This window comes from Mauremys reevesii, linkage group 1 (genome assembly GCF_016161935.1).
Source record: "Mauremys reevesii isolate NIE-2019 linkage group 1, ASM1616193v1, whole genome shotgun sequence".
In the NCBI taxonomy this organism is placed as follows: domain Eukaryota; kingdom Metazoa; phylum Chordata; order Testudines; family Geoemydidae; genus Mauremys; species Mauremys reevesii.
The window spans coordinates 6184859-6205374 of record NC_052623.1 but is presented as its reverse complement, the minus strand read 5'-3'; the positions used below and the strand labels follow the sequence as shown (position 1 = coordinate 6205374).

Below are 20516 nucleotides of genomic sequence, written 5' to 3'. Positions count from 1 at the left end.
CCCACCAATATGGGTCTCCCCTCCCTGGGGAACCCCCAACCCACTATCCCCACCTTGCCTCAGTTTTGGCTACTGCTCAGTCTCCATCTAACCCCCGTTCACTGGGGCAGACTGTGGTATCAGCCACTCATCACTGGAAAAGGGGTCTGGACTGGCTGCCTTTACCCACCCTCAGGCTGCCCCCCTGCAGCCCCAATACCTAGGTGGGCCTAGAACTAGGCCCTGCAGCCTGGGGAGTTGCTGACCTAGGGCTTCCCAGCTCCTAAGGCCTTTCCTCAGCCTGGGGAGTTGCTGGCCTAGGGCTTCCCAGCTCCTAAGGCCTTTCCCCAGCCCTGTCTCACTCTAAGTCTCCTGGGTGAGTTCCCCAGCAGCCAGGCCCTTCTCCCTCTCCAGTCAGAGAGAAACTGACTGGGCCTCTGGCTCCCAGCCTCTTACAGGGGCCAACAGGGCCCGATTGGGGCATGGCCCCAGCTGAGCCTGCTTTCCCCAATCAGCCCAGGCTTCTTGCCCCAGCCCCAGCCCTCTCCTGGGCAGGAGCAGGGGACCACCCTGATACAGAGGGTTTAAAGTCTTGTTGTTTATTTATTGTTCCTGATCCCCCCGCACTCCGTGCCCAGGTCCTGGGCAGTGAGAGACACAGACACACAGTAACAGGCAGATATTGCCCTAACACACACAAATGAGGGGAGGTGAAAGCGAGACAGACTAGGGAAGAGATGCACCCAAGGTCACAACGCCAGTCACTGGTAGGGCTGTGATCTAGAACCCAGATCTCCGGGCTCCCAGTCCAGTGCCTTGCGTCTGCTGCAGAACAGCCTCCCAAAGCCATCACTTTCCCCAGCTCTCCATAGGCACCACTAGCTCACTGGTTAAACCTTTCCATCTCCGTCTGATGACATGGTAGCGAGGGACTAGCATAGAGGGTCGCTGCCAATGCACCCCGCATAGGACTGAGGCTCTCACTGTCATCGAGCCAGGCTAAACAGGTTTACTGGTTAGTTCTTCCAGCCCTTCCTTGGATCTGCACCAGAGCAGTGTCCGGAGGGGCTCTCAGCCCTCGGCACCGGCTTATCGGCGCTCCAGCATACTATCGCTGCCTCCGGCTGAAAACCATCAAGCCCACAGAGAGGGCCCTGAATGTGTTAACACCAGGCGGGGAGATGACGCCAAAGGGCAGGATCTTTCAACTTAATACCTGCGGGGGCTAAAAGAGGACAGCCCGGGCCATTGGGGAGAGTGCTGCACACTGGATGTTCATTTATTTGTGTAATACACGGTCCTGATGTCTTAAATGTTAACAGCTCGGCCCAGGTTAGATTGAAAGTCCTGGAGAAGCAGCTATGCACTGACTCTGGTACTGCCAGGGGAAAGACCACGTAAGGATCTGCTGCTGGAACTGCTACTGTCATATTATTACTGTATTTGCATTGCTTTTATTTATAAGACATTTGCAATATCCCCCAGCTCCAAATGTGAAAGAGTCTAGAACAGTAATACGCTGTCAATTCAAGCTTAACATCACCTGCATCATACAAAGAATTGTGCATAATGAACGAATAAAATAGAGAACAAACATCCTCCCGAAAGGCCACAATTCACCTACTTAATCTCAAACTTTGTGGCATCACTTTTTTCATGGCCAGCCAATCACCCGGTACAGAAATCATGGCCTAACGTTTCAAATGAGATATGAAATTTTTGTTGCTTCAGTTTTTAGGTGCCCAATCAGAGATGTCTTCAAAGTGTCAATTTTCAGAGAACAAGTGCCCAACCCTGTTTGAAAATCAGGCCTTTTGCCATGTCTCCAGTTGGGTACCCCATGACTGAAGACCCCCAAATCACTAGCCACTTCTGAAACTTTAAGGCACCCATCCATCCATCCATCCACTTACAGACGAAAAAGATAGACATCAGAAACCATCTCACACCCAGGTTGGGTTAGTTACCTAGAGAACATTTTGAGGATGCTCTTTCGAATCTCCTTGGTTTTTATACTGTAAACGATGGGGTTTATCACGGGAGGCACAAAGAGGTAAGCACTGGACATCAGAATGTGGACCAGCGGCGGGACGTTCTCGCCATACCTGTGTATGACAGAGACTGTGATAATTGGAATGTAGAATATTAAGACAGCGCAGACATGGGAGACGCAGGTGTTCAGGGCCTTGAGACGCTGCCCCCCAGAGGCGATACTGAAGATGGTCCTCAGAATCAGAATGTAGGAGATGACAATAAGCAGCAAGTCTATTCCGAAGACAAAGAGAACAGCACATAAGCCGTAGATGTTATTGACTGTGATGTCCGCACATGCCAGCCTCATCACGTCCGGGTGCAGACAGTAGGCGTGCGAGAGGGCTTCAGCGCGGCAGAAAGGCAAGCGTTTAATAAGAACGGGTAATGGTAAAACCACACTGAAGCTTCTAATCACAATGGCCAACCCGATTTTCACAATCCTGGGGTTGGTCAAGATGGCCGCGTAGCGCAGCGGGTTGCAGATGGCGACAAAGCGATCGAACGACATGGCCAGTAAAATCCCCGACCCCATGTTGGAAAAGGAGTGAATGAAAAACATCTGGGCCAGGCAGGAGTCGAACGCGACGTCTGTGACATCGAAGCAGAAGATGCTGAGCACCGTGGGCAGGGTCGACAGCACGACACTGAGGTCATTGACCGACAACATGCAAAGGAACAAATACATGGGCTGGCGGAGACGCCGGTCTGCCCAGATAATGCAGAGAACAGTGCAATTCCCTACCATGGCGGTGATGTAGACCACACAGAAAGGGATCGAGATCCAGTGATTAGCAGCTTCCAGGCCCGGGAACCCAGCCAGTTGGAACGTTGCAGGCTGGAAGTTGGTGCTATTGAAATCCGTCATGATGAGCAGTCGGTGTCCTGGTCAGCTCTAAAGCCCTGTGAAAATGCAAAATGAACCTGTGAGTCGCCCTGTGATCAAAAAAGCGGAAAGGTCAGAGCAGAGCCCCTGGATCACAAATCCTTAGTCACACTAACAGCTCTTACCTGTTCTCAGTTGTGCCCAGGTGCCACCATGATACAAATAATAATACTGGGGTGATAATCGTTACTTCCAGGGACAGCTTCACCTAAAGAACAGGCTGCAGTTCTCAGCGCTGTGTCAAGCGTGATTTATTTGGAAGTATTGTACGTGGCATCATACTTTCCCATAGCGGTTATCACCTATGGGCCTGAGGCACACCTGACACAACATGTTCCTTATCTGTAGGCAGCGCTGCCATAGCCATGGCGATCCCAGGAAAGTGGGGAGACAAGGTGGGGGAGTAGGGTGACCAGATGTCCCGATTTTATAGGGACAGTCCTGATTTTTGGGTCTTTTTCTTATATAGGCTCCTATTACCCCCCATCCCCGTCCCGATTTTTCACATTTGCTGTCTGGTCACCCTATGAGGGAGGGAATATCTTTGATCAGGCCAGCTTTGGTTGGTGGGAGACAGTGACAAGCCTTTGAGCTCCCACTGAGCTCTTCTGCAGGGCTGGGCCAGGCCTTCAGGCCTGAAGACGAACTCTGTGTGAGCTCGAAAGCTCATCTCTCTCACCAACCGAAGTTGGTCCAGTCAAAGATATTCCCTCCCCCACCTTATCTGTCTGATGTTCCTTATGCGGCACCTGAGACCTGACTTCATCCCTCGCCACACCAGCTCCTCTCCTGGCCTTCAGTAACCTCCCTTCGTCATGAGGGCAACAATTCCAGGCCTTGCTGGGCGCAGGGGAGGGCAGAGTCACTGGGCGCTCAGTCCAGCAACGCGCTCCCCTCCAGTGGGGCTACTCCTGTGCTTCATTGCTCTGCTGGCTCGGGGCCTGCGTGCTCAGCACCAGGTAGGATGGAGCCCTGGCTGAGCAGCAGGAATGCCGGCAGGGCAAATCCCACCCACAAACAGTGCATAACCCAAGATTTTTTCAAGCGACATTTGAGATAAAAAATTTGCCCTAAATCTAAGCAGGCAACCAGGTGAAATACCAGGTACCGGCACTGTGCGGGTCCATGTTCACACCCACCTACGCACCTCCAGCGTGTGAAACAAGATAGTACATATCCCATGTGTGCACCAGGGCAAATGCATCCCACGCACATGGCACATCTCTTCCCATGTGTGCCTTGCAGCACGCCTCCAGCTTCCTGCTGGGCGCATGGATAAGGGCAGCTTTCCTGCCTGAAATTCCTGGCTAGATTGCAGCGGTGTCTGAAATAAGTTTGGGCCACTGCAGATTCCACATGCAGGGGGCCAGGTTCACTCAGTGCTCAGACTCCAGGGTGCCGACGGGTTGCACAAGGGCCAGGAGGACAAGGACTCATTTTAAGCCCCCTCTGTCCTGTTGTCCTTGCTGTTCAGGACAATAAACTGTAAGATGATTCCAGCTGTGAATGCTCCTGCTCTGATTCCCTGCGTCACAGATGCCCCCCTCTCCCCCGGTCTCTCACGTAACTAACCTGCTTGGAGGAATGTCTGGAGCTGCAACAACACTGGGTGCATCTTGGGAGCGGAACGTTTTTTGAAAGCTCACCTGCCCCACAGACTTGCCTGGCAATGGCATTTTTGCTGAGCACAACCAGCCGCCCCCTAGCCCTTCGCCTAGTACCCCGTCTCATCAGCCTACTCACCAGCAACGCGCAGGGCCGCAGGAGCGGGGAGACCTTCCCTTCACCCCAGAGGCATAAGGCTGCACTGGTCGATGGCGTGTGCCTGCTAGGCTCGCAGCACGAGGGTAATTATAACGTACCACTAATGAAAGCCATTTGGGGACCGTTCCATTAGTGGGGAATGTCTACAAGTACTTAAAGAGGGGAATAAAATGAGGGGGAAGTTAAAGATTAACCCAGGAGCGTGTGGAACTTGCTTTCGGGCCAGCCTTACCCAGCGTCACTCACACGTAGACAGCAGAGCTGTGGGTTTAGTGCTCACGCCGGGCGTGTGGATGTCCGCTCAAGCCCCTGGCTCTCACAGACATTCTTGCTTCCTGGGGAGAGCTGGGAACCTGGCCATGAATGTATCAACTGCCACGAATAAAGATTCAATTAAACCCCTTTGAGTTTGAACATCATGTTACAGGGTCCCCTTTACTCTGCCAGCCAGGAGGTCCACGCCGTCAGCATCAGGTGTGGCTGCAGCTCCGTGGACATACCCCAGCTAGAGTCATCCTGGCTAGCGCTGGGTCCGGGAGCGGTGACACTACAGTAATGTGCACCTCTGCGCAGGCGAGTCCCGGGCGTCAGGGCTACCTGACTGCTACCCAGGTGCCAGGCACCGAGTCAGAGAGTCTCAGGCCAGTCTGACCTCCCGTCCAACACAGCCCACGAGCCCCACCCAGCCCCGCACGCTCAACTCAACCACTGAAACGAGACCAAAGTGTTCCAGCCCTCGGGCGACTGGGCCCCAGGCAGCGCACAGGAGAGACAATGGCAGGGAACCGATCAAGTGAGAGGTACCCAGATAATCGTGGCAAGTGACCCGCCCTGTAGAGGGGCTGGCCGGGGCTCTATCCTCTCTGGGGTGGCGGGGAGCCACACCGGCTCCCTGCACACTGCTGAGGTTTAGGGAATTAGTCCGGCCACGGGAGTCTTCCCTGGCGGCCCGTGAGGAGGCAGACATAAGTACAGTCCTGCTGGGGCCCTCGGTCAGGGCGGGGCAGCAACGACTCAGGCCCTCGGGCAGGGGCTGAGCTGGCACAGTGGCCCCAAACTTCCAAAAGGCCTGGGAGAGGGGGAGACTGACACCCGCGAGTTGGGTGGCAGGGGGGACGCAGGCCCTCCCACCCCACTGTGTCCCAGCCCGGGAGCAGCGGTAGACGACCCGCTGCTGCGTCAGTGGGGATCCTGATTGCAACACACCGACATGGGCTCTGGCAGTGCTGTAGCCAGAGTAGGGTCGGCTGCCCCCGGGCTACTTCCAGACTCCCCCTCATGTGGTACCTGAGTCTGGACAGCGTCCTCTGGGGGGTCCAGCACCAGGGGTTCCTCCGGGTAGCAGGCGAGCGGCAGCTCCGGCAGCTCCTCTGGTTGGCAGGCGTGGGGCAGGTCCGGCAGCTCCTCCTGGTGGTGGGTGCGAGGCAGATCCGGCAGCTCCTCCGGGTAGCAGGCGAGCGGCAGCTCCGGCAGCTCCTCTGGTTGGCAGGGGTGGGGCAGGTTCGGCAGCTCCTCCGGGTAGCGGGCAAGCGGCAGGTCCCGCGGTTCCCCCAGGTGGCAGGCGCGGGGCAGATCCAGCAGCTCCTCAGGGTAGCGGGCGTGGGGCAGGTCCGGCGGCTCCTCTGGTTGGCGGGCGCGGGACAGGTCCGGCGGCTCCCCCGGGTGGCGGGCACGGGGCAAGTCTGGCAGCTCCTCCAGTTGACGGGTGCTGGGCAGGTCCAGCAGTTTCTCTGGGTAGTGGGCGCAGGGCAAGTCGGCGGCTCCTCCAGGTGGCGGGCACAGGAAGTGAGCCCCATGGTTGCTGAGCTCTGCCCCCTACCATCACAAAATAGCTAGATTAAAGCTAGCCCGAGCTTTCATCTCACCCTGTGACTGCAATATAGACAAACCCAAAGGCAGAACACCGTCCAGTGGCTGGGAAATGAAGCTAGCCAATTTCAAGGTGGAAATAAGATCTGCTGCAGTTCTAGTTACTGGCTGTGATAGTGTCACATCTGTAGCCGAGAAGAACAACATCCACTAGTGCAGGAATCACAAGATCCAATCCCGTAATACGTGCTATGCGAGAGGTCAAACTGGCCGATCACACTGCTCCCTTTGGCCTTAGAATCAATGCGGTTGTGGCCCAAAATGAGAAACCTGGATGAAATGGCTCCTGAATGCTTCTGGATCCAGGTCCTAACAGATACAACACAAGACGCACTATTAGTTGGTGTCTGCTAGCCCCTCAAATGCCACTAGGTACAGGATGGCCGGCTCCTTATGCACCTATCTACAATGTTTAGGGGAAAAAAAGCTACTTGATCATGGGGGACTTTCATCTGGGTGACATATCCTGGATGTCTCGTGCTGGCAGTGCTAAAACATCCTTGGAATTTCTAAATATTATAAAAGAGAGGTTCCTAACTCAGAAAGTGTTGCATCCAACATGGGGGAATTCTATATTAGACCATGTCCTAGCCGATAAAGAGGAACTGATCACAGAACTGAAAATGAATGGTAGCTTAGGTACATGTGCTCATGACTTGATCACATTTATGATATGAAAACAAAATAAAGCCCAGCCCCGTAATATATATATATATACACACTTGGTGCTTTAAAAGGGCCAGTTTCAAAAAGGTGAAAACAATTATCAGCCAAATCAGCTAGAAAGAAGAATTGAATCCGAGAAATGCAAATGATCATTGGGAATCACTTAAGAACACCAAATAGCCACAATCGCACAAGTGAGAAAGAAGGCCATATATGTTAAAAAAAAAAAAAGACCAGGTTTAGAAGGGAAGTGAAAGCAGCAGTATAGATATACATAAATAACAATTCACAAGCTAGGAATTGTAGAAATTTGATAAGGGAAGCCAAAGGATACAAGGCAAAAGTGTTCAATAAATATTTTTGTTCAGTATTTAGGAAAAAACATATGATGTAGTCATATCATATAGTGATGCTAACACTCTTTCCATTCCACTAGTATTTCAGGAGGATGCTGGAAGCAGCTACTAAAGTTGGATATTTTTAAATCAGCAGGTCTGGATAACTTTCACCCAAGAGTTTTAAAAGAGCTGGCTGAGGAGCCCACTGGCCTAAGTTCTTTGTTCCCAGATGTATATATTTACATCTAGACATATGAGCATACATATTTCTTGCTTTGCCCAGTTTTTCAAGTGACCCAGAACTGTCTGCAGCAGTGACCTGTCCTTTTCATTAATTACCACTCCCCCAATTTTTTGTGTCATCTGCAAATTTTTTGTGTCATCTGCAAATTTTTTAGTGCATTGCAAGATTGGAGCTTAGATTCTCGATGAGCACTTGTCATAACAAATTGATTAATCATCTGTATTCACCACCTGAACTCACTTTATAAGCTGGGAGATTTGTAATCAATAAAACCGATCTGTTTACATTTATATTTCTTCTGGGTATATTTAATTTAATTGTGTCGCTGAAATTCCTTCTTCCTGACTGGACAGACAAAAGCTTTATGATCTATAAAGCCAAATCCTCAGGTGGCATAAATTGGCATGGCCCAAATTATCTAACTTGACATTAATAATGATTAAATATGAATGGTGACCAATAATTTCTGCACCCACCCAGAAGATGCACAATATAAGAAAACTCAAGTGCATATTCAATCTTCTACCTTGGCCTATAGATCATATTTGTTATAGCACATGGAACCTTTCCATGTCTGCTGAATATGTGAACCGTAGACAAGCCAACCATTGGGGATGGATCCAGCCAGTGGCTGGAACTGAAGCTAGACAAATTCAGACAAGAAATAAGGTCCCAGCCACTGGAACAGCTTATTGAGAGATGTGGTGAATTCTCCAGCACTTGGAATCTTTACACTCAGACTGGGATTCTTCCTAAGCATGGGCTATGGTTCACAGAGAAGTTAGGGACTTGACATAGGAACTACGAGGAGAGATTCCAAGTCTTGTGCTACGCAGCGGGGGGGGCTAGATGATCTGGGAATCGATGAACCATCGGAAAAAGCACAGTTAACACCGGGAACAAGTGAAGCAGTGGTTCCCAAACTGGGGTTTGCGAAATGTTACAGGGGGTTCTCGGGAAAAAATTCCCTAATGGCGGACAGAGTTGTCCCTAGGGACCCCGGGCAGCACGGGGCCAGCAGCCCGGAGCCTCTGGATTTCCAAGAGCTAAGCAGATCAAAGCCAGCATCTCTGTCACACTGAGGAGATTTAAACTTGAAGACTCCTTAGAAGAAATGGAAAGGGAGGTGGATGTTTTTGGCTGTTTTTTAAATTAAATAGGCAGCTAGTGTTGTTTTTAAAATTATTATGAAGAGCAAGTTTAAGCTTTGTTGTAACGTGCGTTGTTTGCCTGGACTACTCAAGCCCTGAATGCTTGTGGAGGAGGAACTCTGAGTTGGCTTCTTAAATCCCTTCCTGCAGTTTCACATCTGATCCTCCTTGCTGAAACCTAGGAGCCTTGTCTTGTAACAGGCTTAATCAACGTGATACCAGCTACGGAAGTGAGATCTTGGAAGAGTGTTGCCGTTTTCATAATGTAATAAAAATACTGTCATAATTAATCATTAATAATAAATAGTGGGTAATAAGTATGCCATAAAAACAAATTTTATATTTCCAAGATCACGGCTTTTATAATTTACACTCAGGTAAAGGAGAAAATCCCTGGAAATATTCATTTTTAGGAGGGGGTTTGCGACACTTGACATTTTAGTGAAAGGGGTTCACAGGTTGTTAAGGTTTGGGAAACACAGAAGTAAAGGAAACAAAAATGGGTAAAAGTTCCAATGTAATCTCGATTCCTCAGCTGCTTTCGGATTAGCACGTAGCCAAAACGTTGAGCGTCAGGATCGGACCCTGACAGAGTTGTACCAATATGAAGGACTCCTCCCCAGGGAATTGCCTCTGCTGCATTCCCGAAGCATACCGGCTCCCTGGCAGAGAGCTGAGCTTCCTCCTGAGGAGCGAAAGCCGGGTCCAGTCGTACCCAGTCCCCAGCCAGCGCGGAGCAGTTTATACTGTGAAATCTCCTGGGACGTCTTCGAGCAATGAGCTGAATGAGGTTAGCTGGCGCAGGCAAGTCGCACGCAGGAGGAAAATTCTCATCCTGCTCGCAACTGGCCAAACACAGAAGTGGGAGAGTCCCTGGTCCATGCCCTGCAGCCCAGGGATCGAAAACAAGTGACAGCCCGTCGTGCCCTGGCTTTGTACAGCTCTGTGTGAGACAAACACTGGCCTCCAGTGGCTGGGCCCATACAGAGGATAAGGGACCTGATACTACAGGTGAGTGAGATCTGTTGCTTTGGAGGTTGAAAAGCCAAATTCTGCAGGTTTCCAGAATTCCTTCACCGCTTTCACGGCCAGAAGGGCCAGGTGTGACCATCTACATCTGATCGCCTGTGCGACCCCGGTGTCCGTTTGCTACAGGCCCGGGGAGTTCAGGGCTTCAGTGTGAGCCACAGAGCAGGCCGGACACGGGCAGTGGCAATGCAAGCACCTCCGCTCCCCGCCACCCACACCCCATGCCTGCATGTCTTAACCCTTTCCTGGCCACGTAGGTGACATTCCAGCCTTTGGCCTCTCTGCGGGGCTACATGGTAACGGCCAGAGCTTTCCATGAGCGGGACTGAGCCCTCCGCTCCCGGTGCCCCGGCTTTCAATGCCCAGTGACCGCTTGTACCCACCGCAGCCGTTCTACTGCCGAGCAAGGCTCTGTTAGCCCCAGTGTTGGCCGGGAGCCGTGGGAGGCCCTGACCCCAGTGGAAGTGGGGGGGAAAGAGAGGGCGCAGGATGGGCTCCACAATCCAGCTCACCCTGATGGTGTCCTAGGCCTCTGTTTGCCAGAGGCTGGGAACGGGCAACAGGGGATGAATCACTTGATGATTCCCTCTGGGGCACCTGGCACTGGCCACTGTCAGCGGACAGGAGACTGGGCTGGATGGACCGTTGGTCTGACCCAGTCTGGCCGTTCTTGTGTTCTCACCTCCATGCAGGGACGGGAAGGACCCAGCAGCCAGCTACGGGGCTGCAGGAAAGGCTGCAGAATGGTCTCGGAGGGAAGGACTCCATCCCCTCAATTTCTGTGCACGGTGCAACATCTGTGTCCCCCCGAGCTGAGCTCAGCGTTTGTGTGCAGACGGAGCCCTGATTGATTCATGGCCTCCTTGGGGGGCAGTGTTTTCTGGGCTGGAGAGAGCCCAAGGTGAAAAGAACTGGGGAGCGGTTCGGGGGCCCTCCTCTTTCTGGGCAAATAGGCCGAGGAGGCAACCTGGACTGGAGAGACCACCCCACACTTGCTGCTGAGCCAATGGGCAATGCTGCCCATAAGGAGGAGCTCAGCGAACACCTCGTAGCTGAGAGGCAGCGTGGTACAATGGATCAGGACCTCGGCTGCAAGTCAGGAGACTTCAGTGCTATTCCTGGTTATGCCACTGACAGCCTATGTGACCTTGGTGAAGTCACTCCATCTCTCTGTGCCTCAGTTTCCCTCCATGTTTCTTTTCCATGCAATAAGCTCTTGGGAGGCAGAGACACTCTCTCACTATGCCTGGGGCCACACTGCAGCAGGGAGGGGGCTTCCCTGCATGCAGAGCCAGCCACGCACCATCTCCACTTCAGCCAACACACAGAAAATGGAGGCTTGAGTCAGTACAGCCCCACCTGACCCCTGGGTGCGTAGGCGGGTGGCCAGCCTGCATCGCTGCCTGTGCCGCTGCGGCCGTGCTGCTATCTTTAGCTCGTTGGCCTGTGCAGAGATCGTATGTGTCTGACCAGCCTCCCAGACCTCGCCCGTGTGGCTGTGCACAAGGGGGTCCCGCTCTTTGTTGCAGCTTCCAGAACTAAGAACTAAGGCCGGGGGGAGGAAAGGGCACGTTGTTACAGACTAAAGGAGGGGGGCAAAGATCCTGGGGAGACCTCGCCGGGCAGAACCCATCTCAACAGCCAGCCAGCTGCTGCGGGCCGGAGTGTGTGTGTGTGTGTGTTTGTACAGGGTTGGTGCAATGTAGGTGTGACACACGGAGGAGTGCATCCGAGAGACAAATCTCTATTGCTTTGCCTTGGCACGTCCTGGTCCGGCCACCTGGCAGGGTCACTGTCTATTGACTCCAGCAGCTGCTGCAGCTCCCCAGCCCCCTTTATGATTTAAATCAAATACTAATGGTGCATAACAACAAGCCCAAGCAGCAACCGCAGAGCAGCACCGGCAGGTCCCAGCCCGCACCGCCAGCGACAGCAGGGCACCGGCAGGTCCCAGCCCGCACCGCCAGCGACAGCAGGGCACCGGCAGGTCCCAGCCCAGAGCAGGGCACGGCAGGTCCCAGCCGCACCGCCAGCGGCAGCAGGGCACCGGCAGGTCCCAGCCCGCACCGCCAGCGGCAGCAGGGCACCGGCAGGTCCCAGCCCGCACCGCCAGCGGCAGCAGGGCACCGGCAGGTCCCAGCCCGCCCCGCCAGCGGCCGCTGGCCACCGGCAGGTCCCAGCCCGCACCGCCCGCGGCAGCAGGGCCCCGGCCGGTCCCAGCCCGCCCGCCAGCGGCAGCAGGGCACCGGCAGGTCCCAGCCCGCACCGCCAGCGGCAGCAGGGCACCCGCCGGTCCCAGCCCGCACCGCCAGCGGCAGCAGGGCACCGGCAGGTCCCAGCCCGCACCGCCAGCGGCAGCAGGGCACCGGCAGGTCCCAGCCCGCCCCGCCAGCGGCAGCAGGGCACCGGCAGGTCCCAGCCCGCACCGCCAGCGGCAGCAGGGCACCGGCAGGTCCTAGCCCGCACCGCCAGCGGCAGCAGGGCACCCGCAGGTCCCAGCCCGCACCGCCAGCGACAGCAGGGCAGGGAGGAGGGGAGACGCACCGACCCCTTTGCATTGCCCACAGGGCTGTCACTGGACATCCGGCAGCCCAGGGCCACTTCCCCTTCCCCACACAGCGCCTTCCGCAGGGGCTCGTCCAGCCGCTACGGCGGATCCGCGCCCGGGGGCTGGGTTTGCTGTGCAGCGGGGTTCCCTTGCTCAGTGACTCAGCACTGTCAGTGGCGTCCTGGATGCCGTCAAGGACAGGGCTGGGGGCCTCTGCCTCCTCAGGGCAGGTGTGAGAGCTGGACTCCTTCCAGGGTGCCCAGGGCGACCGAGAGCTCTGAGTCCAGCCCAGCTCCCCAGTGTCGCCCTGTCCCCCGGCAGGATCCGTACGTGCTGGCGTCAGGACAGGGGCAGGCAGAGCCGGAGGGGGCAGAGGAGGGGGCAGAGGGCAGGAGCTGTGGCCCCACGGGCAGGATGAAAACAGGTGAAGCCAAGCAAGGCAGAAGCAAAGGAGCTTTGGGGTGGTTACCAGAACCCCTGGCATGCGTGTGGGGTAAATACTGATCGCAAAAGTACCTGTGTTAATGCAGCTGCCTCATCCCACCGTCTTGCCTGTATTTACCCCTCCTCCCCCAAGAAACCCTTCATTGGCACCAAGCAGCTTTCCTGCCCCGATGGGCACAGTCCCGGTGCCTGCGCGACCCAGAGTGTGTGGACTCCATGGAGACAGCGTCCCCAGCCACCCCGAAATGGAGGGGATGCTCCCCCGTCTGCTCCCCCCTCCCCGAGGCCATGCTGAGCTGCAGTGCCCCACACACCAGCCCTCGCTCGCTGCACAACGTGAAGAGTGCGGGGAGACCACATGGACAGCTGGCTTCCAAATCCCCATGTTTATTGACTATGTCCCAACACAGCAGCCCGGCTATCTCTGGGCCCCGCGGCCCCAGCAGGGTTCTGCTGGCTTTTGACATGGAAGACACTAGAGGGCACGACACCTCTTGAAAGGGATATTACCCAGGTCCCATCCACTCCAGCTACAATCAAGCTGTCCGGGTGAAATCCCGCCCTGTGCAGGGACCCGGCATATGTGATTGTCACGCACTGATCGCTGTGGTGTCCCCGTGTGACGGAGCTGTTCTGGCGGGACCCAACTGAGAGTGCCAAATCAGGACCAATTGCTCAAACAGGGCAGTCACAGCCCTAGGCTGGGGTTTTTCCACCTCTAAGGCAAACCAAACCAGCCAGACAAAAGGACTTTGGTCTCACCCCACTGGCTAACCACAAGTCACACAAGCAATTTCCTTAGACACTCCAGTCTCCCAGTATCACCACCAGTGCACTCGTCCTGGGGATGAATGGTTATGAAAACCAACACCCCAATAAAAGAAAAAGGTTCTCTCAATCCCAAAGGACCAAGCCCCAGACCCAGGTCAATATACACATCAGATCTTACCCACAAATCACGCTGTTGCCAATCCTTTAGAATCTAAAATCTAAAGGTTTATTTACAAAGGGAAAAAGGTAGAGAAGAGAGGTAGAATTGGTTAAATGGAATCAATTACATACAGTAATGGCAAAGTTCTTAGTTCAGGCTTGCAGCAGTGCTGGAGTAAACTGCAGGTTCAGATTAAGTCTCTGGAAAACATCCCCCACTGGGATGGGTCCTTCAGTCCTTCGTGCAGAGCTTCAGTTTGTAGCAAAGTCCCTCCAGAGGTCAGAAGCAGGATTGAAGACAAGATGGAGATGAGGCATTAGCCTTATATAGACTTTTCCAGGTGTAAGAATCCCTTTGTCCTCACGGTGGAAAATTACAGCAAAATGGAGCCTGGAGTCACATGGGCCAGTCCCTGCATACTTTGCTGAGTCACAAGGCGTGTCTGCCTTCTCTCCATGGGTCAATTGTGTAGCCGATGGCCTTTAATGGGCCATCAAGCCAACTATGCAGGGCTGACATCAGCTTGTCTGGGACACTTCCCAGAGGCAGAGCATAATACAAAATATAGACATTACAGAGCCAATACTTATAACTTCAACTACAAAATGATACACAGACATACAGACAGCATAATCATAACCAGCAACCCAGAACCTGGTCTTAGACACCTTATATGACCCCCTTTACTTAGGATTTGGTGCCACTACAGGACCTTGGTTGCAACCCATGTTCTATATGGTCCCCATTTATATCAATAATGTCACACCCCGGTCACTGGGGAAAGGGGTTTTCTTTCGCCTTTGTTTTCTACCCTCTTCTAGCACACAAAGGGATTACTAACCCTGGCAGGGGAGCACAGTAAAACAGGGTGATCTTCAGAATATGGACCAGAAGAGACATTCGTAACAGGGAATGTGATTCACCATTGGAACTAAGTGCCAGGGAAAGCAGTGGATTCGCCATCTCTTGCTGTTTACAGATCGAGACTGGATCCTTTCTCAAAATGATTAATGAAACTCAGGTTATTGGGCTTAACACGGGGTAAATGTAAGGGCCTGTGATAGCCAGAAGGTCACACTTAGATCTTTCCTTCTTCCTAAAATCCATGAATATTCCCATCACCTCGAACTCAGCATTTCTGTCTGTGATCCTAACGGCCTGACCCACTGAAACCTAACACTTCACAAGGCTTCAGACCAGGGCCTGGGTATTAGCAACTCCGAGCAGTCAGCTGTGAATTCTAGGACAGTTTTCAGGGGCTGCGCCTTTGAGGATCGAATGTTTTCAGAACCCTGGCCCAGATCGGCTGGGTTTTCACCCCGTAAATGATGGGGTTCAGTGTGGGTGGAACCAGCACGTAGAGGTTGGCGAGAAGAATGTGGATGTGGCGGGGGACATTGCGCCCATAGCAATGGCTTAAGAAGGAGAAGAAGGCCGGTATGTAAAATATTAATATGACGCAGAAGTGGGAGCTGCAGGTGCGGAGAGCCTTGAGCCGGGTGTCCTTGGAGGGGAGCCAGAAGATGGCCCTGAGGATCAGAGCGTAGGACACAGCAATAAAGATAACATCTAACCCTATGGCTAAGAAAGTGACGATCGAACCATACACAGTAATTACTGTGATGTCGGCACAGGCCAGCCGGGCTATGCCCATGTGCTCGCAGTAGGTGTGATGGACGATGTGGTGGCCACAGTATGGCAACCTTTTAAGAAACCAGACAAACGGGAGGCCTACACACACGCTCCTGAGCATGCTTGCTACCCCTATTCTCCCTGCCAGGGGCTTTGTTACTACAGCTCTGTATCTCAGGGGGTGGCAGATGGCAACGTACCGCTCAAACGCCATGGCCAGCAGGATGGCCGACTCCAGAGCGAAAACGGCATGGACGAAGAACATCTGGGTGAGACAGGCAGCAAATGAGATTTCTCCAGCCTTGAACCAGAGCATGAGCAACATTTTAGGCACTGTGGTGGAACTGAGAATGAGATCAGAGATAGCCAACATGGAGAGGAAAAGGTACATGGGTTGCTGCAGGCTTTGCTCCACCAGTATCAGTACTAGCACTCCGGTGTTCCCGAACAGAGCAATGATGTACATGGAGCACAAGGGGATCGAGATCCAGATGTGGGCAGCTTCCAGTCCTGGGATGCCAGCAGGATGAAGACGTCTGAGCTGGCGTCAGTGCTGTTGATAGCTGACCCGACGGGCATCCTGTATCCTAGGCCACTTCTGAAAATTTTGCTTCCTGCAAGATCAAGATGTGGAGAAATTTTGCATTTGGCTGATAGTCGAAGACAATCTTATTGCTGAAATGCTTCTGCCAAGGAACCTCTCTGGCCTCCTGCTATCTGTGCTCCTCCTGTTTGCTTATGGCTTTATCTTCCCCACCCCGCTGTGAGGCCAGTCAGTATCACCATCCTCATTTCATTAGGTACCAGAGATTAACACCCTGACTAAACTCCCAGAGATCAGTAACTTTGTACCTGAGTGCACGTCCACTGAGTTCAATGGGAAGTGGGCAAAGTTACTTAGACCTGTGATTTCAGGGGCAGGGCCTTAATTCATAAAGGAAGATTAAAAACATAAAATTCCCCTCCCATTATTTGGTGTTGAACCCCTGCCATGACATCGATCTATCTGTCTAAGCTGTAGCAAAGCCCTGCCTGTTCTGTTGGCTAGATTCATATTTCTATATTTCCAGTCTTCCGCCTCCTGCGTATAGCTTCTTCCATCCAAGGATCTCAAAGCACTTTACCAAACAGTAGCAAAGTGTCTAGTTAAGCCTTTGGTGAACACTCGGTCTGAGTATCTCCTGCGCTGAGCCAAGTAAGAGTAAATACCTGTGCTTGGTTTGGATAAGCGGCGCTCTCCGGCAGGTCAGGGGCTGCTGTATTTATCTCTGACAAGTGCAGCAAAATGCAGACGGAGCCCAGGCACCATTCAGGCTCTGTAGCTGTTGGAGATCAGGGAGGATTTATACATTGTCCTTCAAATCCACTGGGCTTGAGATTGGTCCCCTGAGTCTTGCCCTAAGAGCAACAACAAAGCAAATTAACCTTCTCACTCCTACCTCCCTCTCCCCTTCGACTGTCCTGTTCTCAGGCGTGGTATCTACCTATGCATGCGACTATCAGGGGCCTCTTCCGATTTAGGTTCCAGTGCTGAGCGTGTGCCGGGTCTGCACAGGGCAGCTCTTGCCACCATTACAAATCCTCAAAGCCTTCGGTCAAGGACAGACAGACACCAGGAAATCAGCTAAAGCCCTTGAAATATAAAGTTTTAAGAAAAGTTCTGAGTGTAGCAACAGCCCTTTTCCCCTTTGCAGTCCCTGATCCAGGGAAGGGATTTGAAGCTGAGTCTCCCATTCACCAGGTGAGAGCCCTGACCGCTGGGGGTCACTTTCTAAAGGTCTCGCTTTTGTTCTGCACCAGAATGAAACCACATTTCAAACCCCTCTCTGGCCCAGTCCCTGAAAGGACGTCTCTCAGGATCCGCAAGATACAGCCAGGGTCCCAGGAGACCGGGGTGGTGGCAGCAGCTGCGATGGGAAAGTTTGTCTCTTCCAGTTCATCCATCCCCCTGACTCCCACTCGCTGCCCCCCGATAACCAAAGCCCAAAGAGGGGCAGCCCCCTCCCCCCACGGACAGTCCCCAATCACCCGTCACTGATTTCAGCCCGGAACATTTCCTCCCCGTTCTAGACTCTTGCCACTCGTTGTCGTGCCAGCCCAGGACTTTACCAGCAGCCTTGATGACTCCTTGTGTCCAGGTCTTTTAACTTCAACCCTCCGGCTTGAGCCTGTTTATTTCTCCCCAGACCATGGTCTGGCAGAGGCTGAGCTGGACTTTTTACCGGCTTCGAGAGCAGCTTTCCACAGGACAGCGCCAGCCCCTGAACATCTGCAGGGCGATAACCCATCAGCCCCACATGGTACCTCAGCAGCAGGAGGGACCGGAATCTGCCTTGCCCAGCCCATCAGGCATCCTGGTGGCTGTGGGTACCTGAGGGTCTGGCCACCCCGCCAGTCCAGCTGCCCAAACCCCCACTCCGAAGGCAGCTGGCTACGATGCTGGCCCATCCCTCCCTTGGGTGCTGATGTGTCTGAACCCAGCAGCCCGATGAGCCAGTGGCGGGGGGCCGGGACACGGCTGCGTGGCTAGCCAGTCTCATACACTCATCGGTTTTAAAGCCAGAAGGGTTGGGGTCTCTTACAGGAGCAGGTGGGGGAGGTGCTGTGGCCTGTGAGGAGCAGGAGGTCAGACTAGATGATCTGCCAACGGACTGAGAAGCAATCTCCCGGTACAGGATAGTCGAGGTCCCAGTTATCCGCACACGTCTCACGCTGGGAGTCTGGAGCCAGCTGCCTTCGGAGCGGGCCCCCGTTGTGTGGCTGAGGGAACCAGAGGGAGCCTTTTAGTGTAAGATGAAGGGAGACCCAAAGTCACACTTGAGGATCAGAGCTGAGCACCTGAACCCCCCAGGCACTGCACCTGCCTGGCTGCTGGCGGAGAGCTGGGTCCCCGTGGAGTTAGTGAGTGTTCTGCCATTGACTTCCATGGAAACAGGGCCCCCGTTCTGCACTTTATTCAGACCTTAGCCGAGGTCTGAGCCAGAGCTCCCAGAAGCCAGGGACAAGGCTCCCAGTGACTTCCCTGGCTCTGGGTCAGCCCCGATCTCCCCCTACCACCGTCGTAGCAGGAAGCACTGAAGTAAAGCACCCTGGGGCAGCTTTACACTCATGCTTTTCACCCAGGAGAAGAACATGAATAAAATGTCAGGACACCGTGTACCATAAAATTGCAGCGGGACCCTTGTAAACATAAACCATTTAAAAATGCAAAAGTCCTTCCTGATTTCATTGCATGGAACAACCTACTGCAGACGTACAGCAGGTTTATAGGCCATCTCGCTGACCAATATTGCCTCATGGTTTCTTTGCACTCCCCCATCCATCTGTTGTCTCTCGTCCTATGCTTAGCCTGTCAGTTTGTCAGAATGGTAAGAATGGTGTCCCTAGCCTCTGTTCGTCAGAGGGTGGAGATGGATGGCAGGAGAGAGATCACTTGATCATTGCCTGTTAGGTTCACTCCCTCTGGGGCACCTGGCATTGGACACTGTCGGTAGACAGATACTGGGCTAGATGGACCTTTGGTCTGACCCGGTACGGCCGTTCTTATGTTCTTATGTTCTGTTCTTATGGCAGAGACCAGCTTTCTGTTCTGGGTTTGTGCAGCTCCTAGCACCGTGAGGGCCTGGCCCAGGGTAAGGGCTCTCGGGCACTATGCTAACACTAAATAGAAAGCATGATAATTTTTCAAGATGGTTCAATCACCCCCAACAAACAAGCTAGCGGCGAATAACCGAGGCACAAGGTACCAGAAAAAAGCAGGGAGCTGCATGAAATGGAAGCTCTTGCTGGGCCCCAAACACGAGCTGTGAAAGTCCAATGCCTTAACCAGCTCCACTTTCTTCATACAAACTGAACAACTCGGCAGCCCCCGGCCTGGATCCAGCCCAGGGCGTGGGGCTTGCCTTGCCTTCCCCGACACTCCTTATCTTGCGTAACAGCCCTGGCAATCTCTACAGCCCAGGCAGGGGCTCTGGCCTGGCTGTCACTGGGAACCAGAGGCCAGCTGGGGGGTCTGAGGCTGGGGGGGGACCCCTGGAGGACAAAAGACACAGGATGCAGGCTGAAAAGCAAACAGCCTGGCAGGCGATACAGCAATGGGACAGTATTAGGATGACTGTGAGCCCTGATTTCGGAAAACGCTTAAGCTCAGGTTTAAACCCAGGAGCACAGGAGCACTTGGCTTATATGGGATGCTAAAGTTATGCACATACTGGTCTCTCTCACCAACAGAAGTTGGTCCAGTGAAAGATATCCCTTCCCCCACCTTGTGTCTCTAATGTCCTGGGACCCACCCGGCTACAGCGACACCGCACGGACCTGCGCCCGTCCCTCGGCAGGGTTGCTTTCCTGCCATGAGGCTGCTATTCATTATTATTATTAATTTCCAAGGGGAGGAGAGTCCTTTGTGCCTAACTCCCAGACGTAGGCACCTGAGTCCCATTTTGAGGTGCCATTGTGGTTCCCAAAATGCCCCTCTGGCTGCGGCCTGTCCCAGTCGGTGCCCAAACTCACTCAGTGTTTGCATGGCAAGTTCCTCGGTGCCCATGTTTCTGCGTCAGTGCAGGCCTGCTGCTGCCTCTCTCTGGGTGCCCAGGCACCTAACTCCCAGCACAATCTGTGAACGGGGAAGTGCCGGTGCGATTCTAAGTCCATGCGGTGGGTGTGTCCCGAGGCTGCCAGGGAGAGGCCAGTGGTTCCAGCACTCAGTCAGCTTTCAGGAGACCCTCCTCCAAGTTTTATCCTCTCTCTTCCTGACGGGAGAAGGGATTTTACTGGGGATCTGCCACCTCTCAGATCCGGGAGGTGGCATCATTCTAACTCAGTTTCTGGTCCAATTAATATTCAGTTACTGAATTCAAGTGGAACAGTTTCAAGAGGAGAGCCTGTGGGTGCCCACATCAGATCCCCCATAGCCCTGTGGTCCGGACACGTGCGTGAGAGGTGGCGGACCTCGGTCGGGGTCAGAAGCCCGCTGCGTTAGGCACTGTACTCACGTGGAATAGG

The 20516-nt window shown here is 53.7% G+C and overlaps 2 protein-coding genes across 2 annotated transcripts; both read right to left on the bottom strand.

Moving 5' to 3' along the window:
* Positions 1-1942: 1942 nt before the first annotated feature.
* LOC120383228 (olfactory receptor 51I1-like) lies at positions 1943-2878 on the bottom strand. The gene has a single exon (XM_039501066.1). The coding sequence runs from the start codon at positions 2876-2878 to the stop codon at positions 1943-1945; it is 936 nt and encodes a 311-aa protein (XP_039357000.1).
* Positions 2879-15132: 12254 nt separating this feature from the next.
* On the bottom strand, positions 15133-18787 carry LOC120388891 (olfactory receptor 52D1-like). Its single transcript, XM_039511001.1, has 3 exons — positions 18770-18787; positions 18186-18272; positions 15133-16053 (listed from the first exon to the last, which is right to left on the bottom strand). The coding sequence occupies exons 1-3, from the start codon at positions 18785-18787 to the stop codon at positions 15133-15135; spliced, it is 1026 nt and encodes a 341-aa protein (XP_039366935.1).
* Positions 18788-20516: the final 1729 nt, after the last annotated feature.